This window comes from Macaca nemestrina, chromosome X, assembly GCF_043159975.1.
Source record: "Macaca nemestrina isolate mMacNem1 chromosome X, mMacNem.hap1, whole genome shotgun sequence".
In the NCBI taxonomy this organism is placed as follows: Eukaryota; Metazoa; Chordata; class Mammalia; order Primates; family Cercopithecidae; genus Macaca; species Macaca nemestrina.
In genome coordinates, this window is record NC_092145.1 from 115,447,208 (window position 1) to 115,466,939 (window position 19,732).

Here is a 19,732-nt window from a genome sequence, read left to right on the forward strand (position 1 = left end):
TGGTGGTGACAGCTGCACAACAATACAAATTTACTTAATGTCAGTGAGTTGTACACTTAAAATTGGTTAAAATGGTAAAATCCTATGTATTCATGAAATAAACCCTACATATTTATCACATACCTAGGTATCAGCTGGAATTTTTTTCTTTATTTAGAGTTCTTGGATTCGTGTAAAATACTTATCTATATTATAGACGTCTAATATAGATAAGTATTATAGCACTTATCTATATATTATTTTGCTATATAGTATAATAACAAAGATAAGTCTATAGTGTTTTGTTAATATATTAATGCTTGACAGAAAAGTGTTAAAAATGAAACATTATAAACAGTGTTATTCAAAACAACATTATTTGTAATTATTCCTCAAAGAGGAGTAAATTAGTTAACAGTACATCTATATGTAAAGGGATATGATGCAGCTCTACACATACTGATATGGAATGATTTCCAAGACACAATATTAAGTTAAAATTTAAAGCAAGGTCAGAAGAGAACATACATTATTGGCTATCATTTGAATAAAATTAAATACAAGAAATATACATGCAAACATATGTGGACTTGCTTATATATACACTGAGTTTCTCTGGAAGGATTTAAAAACCACTGGTAACACTGATGGCTTTAGGGAGGGGAGTAGATGCCTGGGGAAGTGGAAGGAAGAGGATACTTCACTGTGTATTCTTTCAAAACTTCTCATTTTGGATTATCTATTCAAAAATAACTAACATTTTAGTAACAGGATGGAAAGGGAGAAATCCTCTATCTTGAAACTTTAAAGGCTATAAGAATTAAGATGGTGAACTGCTCAAATTATTTCACTAAACTCAAGAAAAAGAAAAGAAGCCCAGTTGATACTATTATTACTGTAGAAAAAAATGATCTGGAGGTCCCAGCTAATAAAACAGGGAAGGTAAATTAATTCATCAATATAAATGTTCAAGAATAATTGACAATATATTTGGAGATATGACATTATACAGTCATGCATCACTTAACAATTTCATCGTTGTGCAAACATCAGAGTATACTTACACAAACCTAGATGGCATTGCCTACTACACATCTAAGCTATAAGGTATAGCCTCTTGCTTCTGGCTACAAACCTGTACAGCATGTTACAATACAGAATACTAAAGACAATTACAATACAATGGTAAGTATGTAAACATAGAAAAGGTACAGTTAAAAAAAACAGAAAAAGTACAGTAAAAATACGCTATTATAATCCTATGGGACCACCATCATATATGTGATCCTTTGTTAATCAAAACATCATTGTGAGGCACATGTACAGAGAAGCAAAGTTATCTTTATTTATAGATGGTATGACAATATACATAGAAACCTATGAGAATCATTTTTTTTTCTTCCTTTAAACAGTCTCACTCTGTCATCCAGGCTGGCGTGCAGTGGTGCCACCTCGGCTCACTGCAACCTCCGCCTCCCCAGGTTCAAGCGATTCTCCTGCCTCAGCCACCCAAGTAGCTGGGATTACAGACACATGCTACCACACTCAGCTAATTTTTTTATTTTTAGTAGAAACAGGGTTTCGTCATGTTCCCCAGGCTAGTCTTGAACTCTGGGCTTCAAGTGATCCACCTGCCTCGGCCTCCCAAAACGCTGGGATTACAGGTGTGAGCCACCACACCTGGCCAATCTATTTTTTAATCTAATAAAATATTAACAGCTTGTCTATAAGACCATAAAAGATAAAAATACAGGGTTAGGGGATGAGATCTCATTAAAATTAAACCCAAATGCCTATTACTAAATTTAATAATATATTTTTTTAATCCTACAAAAGACCTCTTTTGTTTTTCCTTTTTGTTTGAGATGGGGTATCGCTTTGTCACCCAGGCTGGAGCACAGTGGTGAGATCTCAGATCACTGCAACCTCCACCTCCCAGGCTCAAGAGATCCTTCCACCTCAGTCTCCCAAGCAGCTGGGACTACAGGCGTGCACCACCACATCCCACTAAGTTTTGTATTTTTGGTAGAGATGGGATTTCACCATGTTGCCCAGACTGGTCTCAAACTCTTGAGCTCAAGTCATCCAACCACCTTCGCCTCCCAAAGTGCTGGGATTACAGGCATGAGCCACCGCACTCGGCCAAGACGTTTTTGCTTCCAAACATTATAAGCTCAATACCACAAACCCATTGTACTTGCTAACATTTCTTTAACACAATTCTAGGTAAAGTGGTATTCCATAACTTTAGTCTTAATTATGATCTTAGGATTTAATCCTGTGAAGGTAATGTGGGGAGAGGGCCCTCGGGGATTATGAAATGATACTTCTTCATTTATTAGTGGGGAAGACTTCTTCCTATGTAGAGAAGTAGAGAAACTTCCCTTGAACTACTTTTTGCCCAGCAGTAGCCATTAAATACATGTCACTTAAATTTCCTAAATCCATATTCATAAATAGGGTCCATTGGTAAAAATTGGTGGAACTATATAAAAACTAACTTTTAATATGTAGGTAAGCAGGCCATCTTGCTTCTCTTAATTTTTCACTTGAAAATGAAAATTCATATTATAATCACTGGAGTAGGGTTTTTTTAATCCTTTCATATGTTTACAGTGTCATCCTCCTGTCACCTAACAATTATGTACTGTTTGCCATGAGTTTATTCTTTTGTTTTGTTTAATCTGAATCAGTATTAAAATTTATCAAATGAATCAATGGGAGGAGGGCCCTGTGCCCACACTACCTTCACGGGATTAAACAGTAAGACCAACAGACAACTTCACATCAGAAACAACGAGAGCCAAAAGACAATGTATTGTGAATTTCAAAGCAGTCAGATAAACAGAATTCCATCTCCAGCAAAAATACTCGTTAAAAATAAAGGTTAAAAAAACTTCTGCTTCTTTAGCTAATGACAGACCAGTGATCTCAGAGAGAACTAGAAAAACTAGAGTATGGGGCAGAGGGGGGATGGGGGGGCAGAGTGGGGATGGGGAGGCAGAGGGGGGATGGGGAGGCAAAGGGGGGTTGGGGGGGTTGAGGTACCCAGAAATCTGATGCTAATTTTTTAAAGCTCCCCATGACAGCTCTGATTTATAAAGCTTCCCAGATAATTCTGCCACAGAGCTGGGTCTGGGAACCACCAACATAAATGATCTCAAACTATCTGATTACATCCTATAACAATATAAATAATGGGATGTAGCAGGATCTTGTATCTGGTGGGTATGAACTCTGCATGGCACATATAAGCCTTATTGTAACACTTGGGCCAAAACATCAAAACAGACCTTATAATTTATGTAGACATTAAAAAAAACAACAACAGTATTTGTTTCCTAAAAAGCTGTAAAAAATTTATGTCGGCTGGGCGCGGTGGCTCACGCCTGTAATCCCAGCACTTTGGGAGGCCGAGGCAGGTGGATCACCTGAGGTCGGGAGTTCGAGACCAGCCTGGCCAACATGGTGAAACCCCGTCTCTACTAAAAATACACAAAATTAGCTGGGCGTGGTGGTGGGCGCCTGTAATCCCAGATACTTGGGAGGCTGAGGCAGGAGAACTGCTTGGACCTGGGAGGTGGAGGTTGCAGTGAGCCAAGATCACACCACTACACTCCAGCCTGGGTGACAGAGCAAGACTTCGTCTCAAAAAATAAAATAAAATAAAATAAAATAAAATAATTTATGTAAACTATGATGACCTAATTTTGAGTCTCATGCAAATTTATTCCTGATTTTCCATACCACTGCCTAAAATGAATGTGTTATATTTTTATTTATTTTACTTTAAGCTCTGGGATACATGTGCAGACTGTGCAGCTTTGTTACATAGGTATACACACATGTACCATGGTGGTTTGCTACACCTATCAACCCCATCATCTAGGTTTTTCCCACATGCATTAGGTGTTTGTCCTAATGCTCTCCCTCCCCTTGCCTCCAACACCCCCCACCGAATGTGTTATACTTTTATCATACAACTAAGCAAAATCAAGATGTATCAGTCTTGACTGTATATTAATCAACACACACAAAACCAAGATGTTCTAAAATTTAAAAGTTTTTTAAAGTAAAGGAGCCATGAAATTAATGGCAAGGACATCCGGAGGTGACTCTTGATGCTTTTCCAATAATGACACATAGAAGAGTTACTTCAGTCTTAAGAAAAAGCAAAAGAATTTTTTAAAAAAACAATGCATTACAACAACCATCTATAAACATTCTGAAAAGCAAGGTATTTGGCATCAAGAATAAGATAAATCTTAAATATAGCCATTTGAGCTTGCAAATAATCTACATCAAGTTCAGTTGTTTCTTTTTTTCTTGAGACAGAGTCTCACTCTGTTGCCCAGGCTGGAGTGCAGTGGCAAGATCTCAGCTTGCTGCAACCTCCATCTCCCAGGTTGAAGCAATTCTTGTGTCTCAGCCTCCCAAGTAGCTGGGATTACCGGCACTTGCCACCATGCCCCGCTAATTTTTTATATTTTTAGTAAAGATGAGGTTTCATCATGTTGGCCAGGCTGGTCTCAAACTCCTGGCCTCAAGTGATCTGCCCGCCTCGGCTTCCTGAAGCAGTGAGATTACAGGCATGAGCTACCGCGCCCAGCCGCAAATGGATCAAGTTTAAAGGAAAATATTAAATGGAATTTATTTGTACACAGCAAACACTCCTTGGAATAACTGTTTTACTAAGCAGCATCTTGATCACATTTAAAGAGTATAAAATACAAAATTTACCTAAGAAGTAATGCCCAGAACTCCATTAAATTATCTGTACATTTCTGATTTCAGTAAAGCATGATAGGAGTGATGATTTTTGTTTGCTTTTGTTTTAAATAGAGTAAGTTAAAATACTTACCTGGGTTTCATATAAGTGGGCAATGTGAAATTGAACTGCAAAGGATGAGGCAAAATAAAAAATCAGTAATAGTACAGTAGAATTTGGGGCAAATTAAGTAAGAATAACAAAACATCAAACATTATCACAGTCTACACTATATAGATTTAAGTAATAGAAAAACATAACTTTTATTTGCTTTTACTAAAATAGACCATACAAACAAACACACGAAAGAACATAATCATGATAAGAAACCACATGTATTCATTGTTGGTCATTATCAAATGAAATTTCTGTCAATGTAATTATTAAAATTAGCATTAAATCTATAGCAAGTAAATATGTTTTACAAAGTTCAAAATGGCAACATTAAGCAAATAGAGAAAACCTTTATAATCTATACATTTCAAAACACAGTATTTAAAACCTGAATCCCAAGTCAAACAAAAGTAAAATCAATATTTAATTAAAAAATATTAAAACCAAAGTACAAATCAGTGATGACATAAAAAATTCAAAGAGAAATAAGTTTTACAAAGACAATAAGGAGCCTGGTGTTGAAGAGTAACACTGGCTCAAAGTAGGTACTCTACATTTATTGTGACATCAGGCATTATCATAGTTATCAAGTAATCAAGTAGACTGTCTAAAGTAAACTATCCAAATCAACTAAACTGTAATAGCCTAAAGTCTCTAAATAGAAAACATGCTCTCCCATTTGAGTGATCAACCACCTTGTAGCACTCATGATGGTTCAAACTGTTTCAAATTCAGCAGTTTTCTGCCATGTGGCACTCATCCTACCTATGCAGACATTTTTCTCTCAAGAGTAATGATCTACAACTGAGATTTAAACAGAGTAGAATAAAACGAGGATTTACCAAAATATTTAGTTTGATATTTATGTGACATCCCTAAAAAATTATCATTCAACTGATTTACCAAAGTTACCTTTTAGGTACTAGACCATAATGAATTAAAGGATAATCAGTTGTTTTCTTATAAACTAATTTGAAAAGAATTTTAAGCATCTATATATTCTAGATGGTTTATACAACCTGGATATATAATTAAGAAAAACGTATAAATTGAAACTTCATAAATTACTAAACCAATGACTCAATTTGTTCATATCGAACCTTATCTTAGAAACTATAAAATATTGCTGCATGTTATTTTTCTACCATTTATTCCACAGACACCCTAATCAGTATCGGATACTGAATTTCATTTAAGAAAATAAAAATCCTTTGAATTTTCACAGGAAATTACCTTTAGTAAAAGTATGACGTAATTCATCTGGCTTAAATGATGATTTAATCCATACTACTTCTAAATCCATGTTATACTGAAAATTCTACAGGGTTTTCGCTGATTCAACAAATTCCTAGGGCATTTCTAAAGACTAAGACTACTTTTCACTAATATCTCTCTATACTCTTTTAAGTGATTTACAGGAGGCTAAGGCAGGAAGATCACTTGAGTGCAGGAGTTCGAGGCTGCAGTTGAGCTACTCTGGCACCACTGCATTCCAGCATAAGTGGCAGAGAAAGACCCCGTCTCAAAATGAAACAAAAAACAAAAACAAAAAAGTAACTTAAAGCAAAATACTGACTTTTTAAAACACGAATCCTTTGTAGGGCTGAAACTGTCATTAATTGCTCGATTTTTCTTATACCAATTAAAAATTTTATTTTTCGGCCGGGTGCGGTGGCTCACGCCTGTAATCCCAGCACTTTGGGAGGTCGAGGTGGGTGGATCACGAGGTCAGGAGACGGAGACTATCGAGGTGGGTGGATCACGAGGTCAGGAGACGGAGACTATCCTGGCTAACATGGTGAAACCCTGTGTCTACTAAAAATACAAAAAATTCGCTGGGTGTGGTGGCAAGCGCCTGTAGTCCAGCTACATGGGAGGGTGAGGCAGGAGAATGGTGTGAACCCCGGGGAGTTGGAGCTTGCAGTGAGCTGAAATCACGCCACTGCACTCCAGCCTGGGCGACAGAGCGAGACTGTCTCAAAACAGTAATAATAATAATAATAATAATTTATTTTTCAAGTAAGAGGTTTTTTAAGAAATTCAGCATCAGTGAATATTTTTAAACCTTTTTACTGGATACTCTAGCGTATATTAAGTAAATACACCTAAATGCATATCAATAAACATATAATCAACCCAGTCTGCTTTTGAAAAGACACTTACATAGAAGTAGAAAATAATTGTTTGGAAAAAAATACTTCGTTAGAACATGCTTCATAAATGCATTCTTTTCTAATTAATTGAAAAATGTCAACTCAAACTTTCTAAATGATACATAAAACTATCATAAAAGTCACAAATGTCTTCATAATTACCAGTAATTTTACACAGTAGGAATCAGTAAGCTATCAGATAAGAATCTTTATATACTCAGATGTTTCCCCAAAGACCAGCAAAATCTGTTTTTAATCCTACCAAGTCATCTGCAATATAATACACAACAGAAAAAAAATCAATCTTGTTCATTAGTGAAGATACTTTTAATTCAACAACTCACTTCACTGGCCTATCTATTTTAGACACAGGCTGTTCACAATATCTGGTCTTGCAGGTTCCATTTGTGTAAGTAGCCATGGCAACCAATACAGTTACATTAAACAATTCTAAAAGAAAAAATTGCACAGAATTTATCACTAACATTATTTTTATTTGCCATGAAGTGATCTGAATACATGTAGAAAACTACAGTACTTAATAATACTTACTTTCAGCATTGGACAAAGTGCAGGGATTACAGTCAACCAAAGCTAACTGAAAATGCTGCAAGAGGAGAGTGAGAAAGTTAATGCACTCAATTTAGAGTCACATAAAAGCATCTTAAGATACTTTTCAGGTATGTAAGGTCTAAAATAATAATAAATACATGCTGTGCAAATAAAATACACTAGCCTACTAACTAGAAATACTTTGAACATTTACTGCTGACAACTGACATGCTGTGGGGTTATTTTCTTGAGAAAGCTGAGAATAGAGAATTTGAAGAAGAATTAATTTTATCAAGTTATCCTATCTATACTTTTATTTATATGAAAAAGGTGAAGCGTTTTAAATCAAGTAAACAGGAAGTGTTATACAACTGTTTAAATAGAGAACATATCATTAGTTTTAAAAATCCAAGTAGAAGTCTGATGGTATTGTCAGAACACCACTGCTTATCTCAAAATGAGACATGGACTTCTGAAACAAAAAAATTACTATGAGAATTGTCATAGAGGGTAAAACTTTCCCTCTTTACTGATCTTTCAATAATCACTGTATTTAAGTGCCTTTTAAAATAGCCTGTGTCCAAGTTCATCTACCAAATATAACCGTCCTTTTACAATGTGACAATATATGTATAGAATTTGTAAAATTTTCCAGTCAACAATAAACCACTAATATAGTATCCACTTGTAATAATATCATATAAGCACATTAACATCAATGCATAACACTAATTTTTAGGAATGCATATTATCAAGAACACTGGGTGACATTTAATACCTAGTGTATCAACATTAAACAAGGTAGATAAATTAAGACAAACAAGTAACAGAGTTGGTATAAAATCTAAGTTAAAGATGAGTAAATCTCTTTAAACTCTTCTAAATAACATTTCTACAAATGTATATTCAAATTTTCTGAGCCTCTACAAATTTTTAGCATTAAAAGTAATTAACAAAGTGGAAACCATTAAAAAAATAACCACAATAAATTCATTCCTATCTACAATCCAAAAATCTAAAGAGTTACTGATGTTGGCTACCCAAAAGTCACAAGGAAGGAAAAATTAGAAAACATCATTTGGTATGAGCACTGGCTATTACTAATGTATTCATTCAAGAATGTCTCTTGGCCAGGCACGGTGGCTCACGCCTGTAATCCCAGCACTTTGGGAGGCCGAGGTGGGTGGATTACCTGAGGTCAGGAGTTCAAGACCAGCCTGACCAATATGCTGAAACCCCATCTCTACTAAAAATAAAAAATTAGCCGTTCATGGTGGTGAGCGCCTGTAGTCCCAGCTGCTCAGGAGGCTGAGGCAGGAGAATTCCTTGAACCAGGGAGGCGGAGATTGCAGTGAGCCGAGGGCGTGCTACTCTACTCCAACCTGGGCGACAGAGATTCCATCTCAAAAAAAAAAGTCTCTGATGTGCATGCATAATTAGGCCAGCCAACACTTGTAGTATTCTTAAAACTTAAAGCTGATTACATCTTCTGAATGGGTAAATTACTAACAAATGACTGTGACCCTTAAATGTTAAATGTTTAATTTATCTAACAAGTATTTATCAAGAGCCTATAATGCCCTAAGGACAATGCAGACACTAGGGATGCAATGGTCAACAAAACAAAAGTGAAAAATCATTTGCCATGGTTGACTGAATGAAAAAATTCTAACATTTGAACACTTTGAAAACTGCTTTTATTTTCCCTTGGCCTACTAAGCAGACTACGTCTTCAAACATCCATTTAGTGTGCTACCACAGCAATAGAAAACAGACTATTTTAAAACGTTTGAGTACTATGAAAGCAAAGCATGCTTTATAATCAATTGCCTTCCTCTAGACAAAAAGAGCAGAAGAGTAGTCACACATTTTCAGACTGTACTACATCTCTAAGTCTAATTTGTCCTGTAAGCATAAATTAATATTTAGATAGATTCCTAACTGAGCCATCAAAGGATACAAACTGAAATGAGAAGAAACAGCCTTCAATATGGCAATATTTTAGTTTTACTATTTCGCTGAAACCCCACAAGGAAGAATAGAGATGTAGAATTCAAAAAGCCTAGCCTACATTTCATCTATCAGTAATTCAAGATTCTGCAATGAAACCTGGCAGGAGTATTTCTTGACCATGCTTTGTGTAATTATTAAACAATCTTAAAAGCAGCAATTAAGTTACTGATGCACTATTTCAAACCCACAACACTATGAAATACCAAACATTTCCAAACATAGGAAAATTACTCAGCAAGAGAATACACATTGGTTGGGCACAGTAGCTCACGCTTGTAATCCCAGCACTTTGGGAGGCCGAGGCAGGCAGATCACCTAAGGTTAGGAGTTCGAGACCAGCCTGGCCAACATGGTAAAACCCCATCTCTACTAAAAATACAAAAATTAGCCGGCATGGTGGCGGGCGCCTGTGGGGGAAAAAACGAGAATCTGTTTCAAAAAACAAAAACAAAAAAAACCCACAAATGAATACACATTCAAAAACATCCACTATGAGAATGAAAGAACTTACAGAATAATTACTAAGTGTTCATAAGAAACTAACACCATTCTACATGAAGAAAAACACTGATACACCATTCAGCACTCTTAAGAGAGATGAAGAACCGGGGTGGGGATAACATGACCACAAAGCCTCATTTCCAGGACCTAAACCAGATGCAAAATAGATGTACCTATTAACATATACACCAGTATAAAGGACTATCAATTATGATAACCAGCCCACAAACCTGAAAATATCATGGTAAAATATCCAGCATCCTTCCCTGCAACCAACAGAGGCAGCTAGGAAACATCTGTGCCTCTCACTGAAACACTGCAGTGCTGAAACTGGCTACTGCTGTGTGAAATAATTATTATGCAGAAGAGGCCTCTGCAGTTCAAAGACTATATACAAACCTGAAGGCGGAAAGCAGTCTACAGAAAATTAGTTTCCAAGCAAGAAGATTTACTTATGACTTTTTTTTTTTTTAATGTTATAGAGATTTCCTTTTTATGGAGCACTTCTGGTCCAATTTAACGCAAGGTTTGATTCATTACCATTTCTGTTGACATCTTTATCACCAAAGTCACCTTTTGTTTTAAAAGCCTTCAACGTGTTCAATATTTCAAAATAATGTTAGAGTATTTTGCCTAATACAGCCAACGAACTTTATTTCTATTGGGGGGGAGAAATCTATATTCATGTAATTAACACATAAAACTTGAGTTTCAAGACTTTATTTCCCTTTAAATTGTTTTATTTCTAGGTGTATATAGTCTGGTTATCTCATGAATCTTTTCACTTGTAAAACCCTTCAACTGTATTCCCAATCCCGAAAACAAGCAACGGGATAACTTTTTGCAATTGACAAATTATGTATTTAGTTATAAGTAATTAATTTGGAGCAATGTTTGGATTCCAGTACCAATCTAGAATGTTCTGATTCAGTGGGTTGTTGGCAACAACCTGCAAACCAGAAAAAAGCTTATACAAGTTATTCTAATATACAGAGTTAAACCACACTACTCTATTTTGAAGTTTTTAAATTATGTGCTTGCCCCAGAAACCTTTATTTCAGACTACATAAACAAGGTATGTATAGTTGATACTGCTGTCTATTTCCAATTAAGGTAGACACATGGCATTTTAGGACTGACACGCTGGCAACCAGCTTTTACCAGCTTTTATCTTATGCCAGGCATGCCTCTATGGCTATTCACCTACAGAATACAATGTTCACTGAAATTAATGCCTTAATAGGATTTTTAAAATTTTAACCTGCTCTGAGAATACACAGAAAAGACAACTCCATAAGAGAATCCAAAAAGATATAGAGGAGGAAAGTAAGAAATGAGTTGCTTCAGGCTGAGGAAACCACTGAAGTTATTTTTATAGAGCATTATAAAACAGGGTTATAATGACCATTTAAGTGAGAAAAGGAAAGGTGTGCCAGGTACTGTTGCATGTCAAAGATAAATCATTTTTTTCTTATTCATTGTTACAGATTGCCACATTTCTAAAATTATGAATTTAGGGTGGGGCATGGTGGCTCACACCTATAATCTCAGCACTTCGGGAGGGGAAGGCGGGGAGATCACTTGAGGCCAAAAGTTTGAGACCAGCCAGGCCAACATGGCAAAACCCAGTCTCTACTAAAAATACAAAAATTAGCAGAGTGTGGTGGCACACACCTCAGGTGGCTGAGGCATGAGAATCGCTTGAACCAGGAAGCCAAGGTTGCAGTGACCCAAGATCACGCCACTACACTCCAGCATGGGCAACAAAGTGAGATTTCATCTCAAAAAAATAAAATTAATATTACAAAATAAAATAAAAGTATAATTTGAAACCAACAAACTTGATTCCTAAAATGAATAGTCTATGGGTAAGAATAGGGAAATGCCTTAGGATGTCATGGTACTTACTTTAAAAATGTGGTCTCTAAAATAAGATACAGAACTGAAAATGGTTAAGTTTTGGTGGGGCTTGTGAGCCATGTTCCTGGTCAAGATGATCTGACTGAGGTTCTCCCAAAGCCCTCAAAACTCAGTTCTGATTTTCTTTGTAATACAAGGTTATTACAACTGTTTCCAGGAGGGAATCTACTGCATACCAATAACTTGCTAATAGCTAACAAATCCTAACGATCTTCACTCAAAAAAGAGGCTTCTTTTTTGAAGTTTACCAGCCGGTCTCTTCTAAAAATTTAACAACAACAACAACAACAAAAAAAAGCAAGACAAAACACACTGTATACTGAAGACGTTCAAAATCTTAGTTCCAGCTCTTCTTTTTGGCTCCAGATTTCTATCTGTGTACATGAATATCTGATATTCCTCAGGTACCTCCAAATCAATTTACTCCCAAATGACTTATCTCCATTCAGCGCCTTTTCACCTCCTAAACCCAAAACCGGCTGCTACTTTATTTATCCCCTACTTTTTAACACAGTAAAGTGGTCTGAGCCCGTAAATGGGGAATCTCTTCCCACATCAAGTCAGTTAATAAATCTCTTTAAGATCTCTAGGATACATTCATTACCTTGCCCCCATCCATCCTAAGAGCAACCATTTATCTTACAGCTCTTGCTCATCTTTCTTCCTGCAGCTGTATCCTACCTAGTCTTCCAACTCTTCATTTCTATCATACTTTATAAAAGTATAGGTATGCAACTGACTAGAAATTTTTAAAAACTGGTCCTAGTTTGCATCTAATCTATGTACACAAAATGATCAGAATATAAGTCAACTTAATTTCCAAGGTATTTCTATCCAGTAAGCAATTTGTATTCATATTAGAGTGAGACTGATATGTACACAAATTACTAATACAAGGTGAACATGATACATAGTTTATAAAGGGGGATATTGCAAAAATTTGCACTGTAGAATATCCTTTTAAAACACAACTTTTTTTTTTTTTTTTTTTTTTTGAGACAATCTCACTCTCTCACCCTGGCTGCAGTGCAGTGGCGCAACCTTGACCTCCCCAGTTCAAGTGACTCGTGTCTCCGCCTCCAGAGTAGCTGGAATTACCGACACATGTCAGCACGCTCGGCTAAATTTTATATGTATGTATGTATTTATTTATTAGATGGAGTTTCGCTCTTGTTGCCCAGGCTGAGGGCAATGGCTCGATCTTGGCTCACTTTAACCTCCGCCTCCCAAGTCAAGCGATTTCTCCTGCCTCAGCCTCCCAAGTAGCTGGGATTACAGACACCCGCCACCATGCTGGCTAATTTTTTATATTTTTAGTAGAGATGGGGTTTCATCATGTTGGCCAAGCAAGTCTCAAACTGCTGAACTCAGGCGATCCACCCGCCTTGGCCTCCCAAAGTGCTGGGATTACAAGCATGAGCCACTGCGCCCAGCCAAACAACCTTTTTTTAAATGTGACAATACAGTGACTGCTACACAAAGCTGCCTTTGAAGACCAAATATCTGTAACGGCCTTAAGTTGTTATAAGATAGCACCAGAAATCGCTTTTTAATTAGAAATGACTTCTGTAGTTAAAAATATACTAGAAGAGAGAAAATTGTAACACAGGGAACCTGGAATCACCTTAACTCCTCAGTTTCAAAGAGAAAGAATGGTGCTACTGCACATATATGAGCAGTCATGTACTTTTCAAACAAGTATTCTGAAGGTATTGAAGTATTTTGGCTGCTTTTACTAATTCACACTTGAAGGCATGCTATAGAACTCAGGGCAGAAATAATATCAAACAGAAAAACAAAATTGGGCAGGCAGAGAGAAATAGAGAAAGCATTATTAAGTGGCCAGAAAAATAAATTAGGAGGTTGCCTCATATCAGAAACTATTATCTAGGAAATTGGTAAAGTACAAGCTGATGAGTAGTAGAAAGAGAAAAGAACAGGGAAAGGATGATTTTTTTCTACAAGTGAGAAAAAATAGAAAACAAAATAAACAGCAATGACCATCCTCTGCCAAAAGGAACAGTGATGTTACACTCAGGTGAAACTGAGTTGTACTGTCAATGACTAAAAGGAAAAGGAAGATTTAAATCAAAGAAAATAAACTGGCTTGCAGTTTCCTCAATCATAATCCAATCTACTGCTAACCATAAAAAGCCAAGCAAAATCTGACTATATGAATTTTATGTATAAAGAACCAACAGTTATACCGAAGGAAGAAATACACAGTGTAACTAATACTAAAAAAGAATGTTCTTCTTTTCTTAAGACAACCAGAATAGTATGCTAATATTTTTTGGTATCTGCCTGGTGGTTTATCCAAAAACAGTATGTATGAAGAATTGCTTCAGTGAAGCATTTTAAATGTTAAATATGGTAGCAACGAAAAATGATATTAATTTGTGGATTTGGCCCTAAACTTAGTGATGTTGCTGTTACTCCAGTAAGAAAACCATTAAATAAAAAGTACAGGCCAGGCGTGGTGGCTCACGCCTGTAATCCCAGCACTTTGGGCGGGGGGGCCAATCAGCACTTTGGGAGGCCAAGGCAGGCGGATCACCTGAGATCAGGAGTTCAAGACCAGCCTGACCAATACGATGAAACCCCGTCTCTACTAAAAATACAAAAATCAGCCGGCTGTGGTGGCATGCTCCTGTAATCCCAGCTACTCAGGAGGCTGAGAGAGGAGAATTGCTTGAACCCGGGAGGCAGAGGTTGCAGTGAGCTGAGATCGTACCATTGCACTCCAGCCTGGGCAACAAGAGTGAACTCCGTCTCAAAAAAAAAAAAGTACCAAAAAAGTACCAAAAAATAATGATTAGGCCTCACCATTTTTATATCCCAACCAATTCCTATGAAATCTATGAAGATTCTACAAATGCAGCTTCCATGATAAGCCAACACTATGCAGATCCTTTCTTGAAGAATTTCTTTCCCTTCCTGGTCCCATGTTCTAAGCCAAATCTCAGGATAAACACCAAATCTTACAGTTTTATAACTACCACCAATTATTCCAAGCTGTTGGGGGGTAGGGAGAGGATAGGACTTTTCTAATCCCCTAAGAAAACTGAGTCATATGAGTGAGATGCCTTCCTCCATTCTTTCTCTCAAATCAAACCACTCAAGATTAAAATTTTCAAAATGCCAGTTGAAAGAGGTGAGAGCTATTGAGCATCATAAAGGAAATAGGGCAGAGCAAGTACGGAGAAATAATAGCAACTTTCTTTTTTCTTTAAGAGATGGTGCAGGTGTGTGTGTGTGTGTGTCTCACACTATGGGGTGTGTGTGTGTGTGTGTGTGTGTGTGTATGTCTCACTATGTTGCCCATAGACTACAGGCGCACCACCACACCCGGCTAAATTTTTTTTTTTTTTTTTTTTTTTTTTTTTTTTTCAGTAGAGACAGGGTTTCTCCATATTGGCCAGGCTGTTCACCAACTCCTGACCTCAGGTGACCCACCCGCCTCGGCCTCTCAAAGTGCTGGGATTACAGACGTGAGCCACTGTGCCCGGCCCACAATATTTTAATTATATGAAACAAATGATCTGTGCATTCTACATGAATAAAATAATAAAAGACAGGAGGCATTTCAGATTTCAAAAGTGGTTTCTAAAAGGAGGTACATATAGATGATCATGTCTTCATGTATTCCTTCTGCCTAAATATCTTGGCATCAAAAAAATTACAATAAAATTCCTGAGTTTATACAGGGTAGAAGATCAAATGAGACACCTAGAAATGAAGTAGTTCCTAAAGAAGAGTATGGTACAAAGACAGTGGAACTGCTACTTCACTCAGAAGTTTCATGTCGAGTATAATAAGATGGGAAACATACTGAATGAATTGGTGAACTGAGCCATCTGGAAAAAACTGCAGTGTCTGTATAGAAAAAAATTCCGTTAAGTGATGATGAATCAAACCAGCTTTTTTTCTTTTCTTCAAATTTTTCAGCCTGTTCTATAAGTAGGCATTTTCTCATTTTATAGCTTCTTCCATTTTATTTATCTACTCATTTAACAAACACCAACACCCGCTAAAACGGCAAGCTAACACACAAGTCTCATTTGAGTTCAACCCATTTCCTTTGAAACATTTACTGTTTTCATAATTCTCATCTTCCCATCCCTTTCACATTAACTCCTTCAATCAGCACTTACCATACCCAAATACCAAATTATAAAAGGGGACTTATATTGGTATCTCAGCCAATGATCTACAGGTTTCCATAAAAAAGGCACCCTCTTTAGTTGCCTACCTTTAAAATCCCAAAAAAGTTCTAAGTTAACATATTTTAGGAATATTTAAACATGTAAACATTAGGGAAATTTCCTATATAAGCTTCATGAAATAGATGTATTTAATGAAATGTATTTAATGACTGAAGAATAAGGGTGTCATTGTATCTTACTCTTCACATGAAGGAAATAATTTTAATAGTCTGCCAGGATGTGAAAATTAGGGGCATTATATATAACTATTTGTCAACAGTAATATCCTTTTGTTGAAGTTATGGTAGCACACTGCTTCAAATATATACTGAAAATAAGTAACTGTCAATAATATCATTAAAGGATAATGAAATAAAAATCCTGAATTAGGCTGGGCATGGTGGCTTCTACCTGTAATCCCAGCACTTTGGGAGGCTGAGGCAGGCGGATTACCTGAGGTCAGAGGTTCGAGACCAGCCTGACCAATATGGTGAAATCCCGTCTCTATTAAAAATACAAAAATTAGCTGGGCATGGTGGTACATGCCAGTAGTCCCAGCTACTCGGGAGGCTGAGACTGAAGAATTGCTTGAATCTGGGAGGCGGAGGTTGCAGTGAGCCAAGATCACACCACAGTACTCCAGCCTGGGCAACAGAGTAAGACTCTGTCTCAAAAACAAAACAAAAACAAAAACAAAAACAAAACAAACCCTGAATTAACTGTATGGCATTAACTAGGCAACCAAACCCAGCTTGGGGGGATATTAGCTGAAGCAGAGAAGAAAAACAACAAAATACCTGTCACCCTGAAATGGACTCTGGTTTAGATAATATTAAACTAGTTCACAAATTAAGAATTGGTACCTCTACTGCTCACTAAACACATAAAATCTTTATTGGTCAATTTAACGTAAAAATAACGCCATATGAGTATCAAGTTTGCTGGGCATTAGCTTCGCATTTCTGAGGATGGGCAGAGGGACAAAAATACAAGGATTAAGTTCTAAGACAGGAAAATTTATTTCTCCAACAGTATCTCTGCTGGCCCCAAATTATGGTTGTTTTACATGATAGATAACTGAGACTAAAGAAGGGCTGAAACAATTCATTTGTAAGATACAAATTCTAGAAGATAACATCAGAAAAACTCTTCCAGACATTAGGCAAAGAGTTCATGACCAAGAATCCAAAAGCAAATGCAACAAAAACAAAGGTAAGTAGATGGGACCTAATTAAACTAAAGAGCTTCTGCACGAAAAAGAAATAATCAGCAGAGTAATCAGATAACCAATAGAGTGGGAGAAAATGTTTGCAAACTAGGCATCCGACAAACTCAAACAAATCAGAAAGAAAAAAAAAAAAAAAAACAAATAATCCCATCAAAAAGTGGGCAAAGGACATGAATTGAGAATTCTCAAAAGAAGATATACAAATGGCCAACAAACAGGAAAAAATGCTCAACAGCCCGAATGAGCAGGGAAATGCAAATCAAAACCACAATGCGATACCACCTTACTCCTGCAAGAATGGCCATGATTTAAAAATCAAAAAATAACAGATGTTGGCAGGGATGTGGTGAAAAGGGAACACTTTTACACTGCTGGTGGGAATGTAAACTAGTACAACCACTATGAAAAACAGTGTGGTGGTTCCTTAAAGAACTAAAAGCAGAACTACCATTTGACCCAGAAATCCCACTACTGGATATCTATCCAGAGGAAAAGAAGTCATTATATAAAGAAGACACTTGCACACACGTTTATAGCAGCACAATTTGCAATTGCAAAAATATGGAACCAGCCCAAATGCCCATAAACCACTGAGTGGATAAAGAAAATGTGGTACATACACCATGGAACACTACTCAGCCAAAAAGGAAGGAAATAATGGCATTCGCAGCAATCTGGATGAAGTTGGAGACCATTATTCTAAGTGAAGTAACTCAGGAATGGAAAACCAAACATCACATGTTCTCACTTAGAAGTGGGAGCTAAACTATGACAATGCAAAGGCGTGGAATGAGATAATGGACTTTGGGGACTCAGGGGGAAGAGGGGCAAGAGGGTGAGGGATAAAAGACTGCACATTGGGTACAGTACACACGGCTCAGGTGATGGGTGCACCAAAGTCACAGAAATCACCACTAAAGAACTTTACCATGCAACCAAACACCACCTGTTCCCCCAAAACTAGTGATATGAAAATAAAAACAAATACATATATTCATCTTTATATCAATCATGTGGGTGGCTATAATTATTCTAGTTCTTCAAACACAGAGAAAATCAAGAGTCAGAAATTTACCCAAGGTCACAAAGATATGTGGCAGGGTCAAAGTTTTGAAAACCAAGTTTGTTTGCTCTAAGAGCTGTTTACACGGCACCAACACAGAATTTCAGAGACACATTTTGTGAGAAAGTTATCACCAGTGACAGAAACAAAACAGGAGGCCCTACAATTTATTTCATGTGTGGGTGAAAAAAAAGGAATCTATTATGAAAATACGCTGTATTTAACTAGTTTACCATTCAAAAAGTATTATACATACTTGGGCGGAGGGAAAGGAAATGGGGTAGAGAAGATCTGATCTGTAATGGACAGATTGTTCACACCACTCCCCATACCAAAATATCCTTTTTACCCAACCTATCCCTCCATTGGATAACAACTACTTACAGATTTGAACACTGCTCAAAGACTAGGCATAACTGGTCTAAGAGCAACCACATCTCCTTTGATAAGAAATCAATTAGGAATGGCCATGTGACCTATTTCTGGGCAATAAGATGCAAGGTGAAGTATTTTTGAAGAGATCAATAGGCAACCAGGATCTTTCTCCTACATGAAATGATCATCATCGTTTACTATGCACTTACATGCCAGCATTACACTAAGCACCTAAGCCACTGCCCTATAACATCTTTTTATATGAGATATGAAAACGGATGCATTTCACTTTGATTGCACCTGGCAACCATCTTATATCAAAGAGAGCAACCAGCCTTTAGAAAAAGCCAATACAAAACTGAGAAGAAAATGAATCCTTGATGAAACCTTGTATCAGTTGAATCAACCAATCCTGAAGGCTAGACTTCACATGCGAGCATATTTTTAATTATTTTAACAAATTTGAGTTGGAGTTCCTGAGGTTACAGCCTAAAAAGTATCTATACCAACACACTGTGCTAGAAAACAGCTTAATGTTGTGAAAAAGTCATCAGAGGTTCCACATTTATCCAGATGAAGGTGAAGTATTAGAAAAATGGAAAACCACCTAAAGGGGGATATCATTCCTTCTATTCCTACCTTCACTTATTCTGAACGCTAAGCACTTTAGTAATAAACTAAAATACCTCTTCCTCTTTGACTAAAAATGTTCATGCCCAAATTCTTCTTAAAATAGGTAAGGAATACTAGAGAGAGGGCTGAAAAAGTCAACGTCAGGATGAGATAAAAATCAAACGAAACCTTCACACTCTAGGGATGAGAAATATCATGGACTCGTTAAAGGTAAAAGTCCCCCCAAAA

At 36.8% G+C, this 19,732-nt stretch overlaps 1 protein-coding gene across 20 annotated transcripts in view; it reads right to left on the minus strand.

Moving 5' to 3' along the window:
- Positions 1-19,732, minus strand: part of LOC105463462 (lysine demethylase 6A) — a 235,697-nt gene that overhangs the window by 69,469 nt on the left and 146,496 nt on the right. For all 20 annotated transcript variants that reach the window (XR_003013918.2, XM_011710615.2, XM_071088327.1 and 17 more), the window contains 2 exons: positions 7,567-7,621; positions 4,841-4,875 (listed from right to left, as the gene is read on the minus strand). Coding sequence is in view for 19 of the 20 variants with exons in the window: in XM_011710615.2 (XP_011708917.1) it covers positions 4,841-4,875; positions 7,567-7,621 (90 nt within the window). In the remaining variant the exon portion in view is untranslated. The remainder of the gene's footprint in view (positions 1-4,840; positions 4,876-7,566; positions 7,622-19,732) is intronic.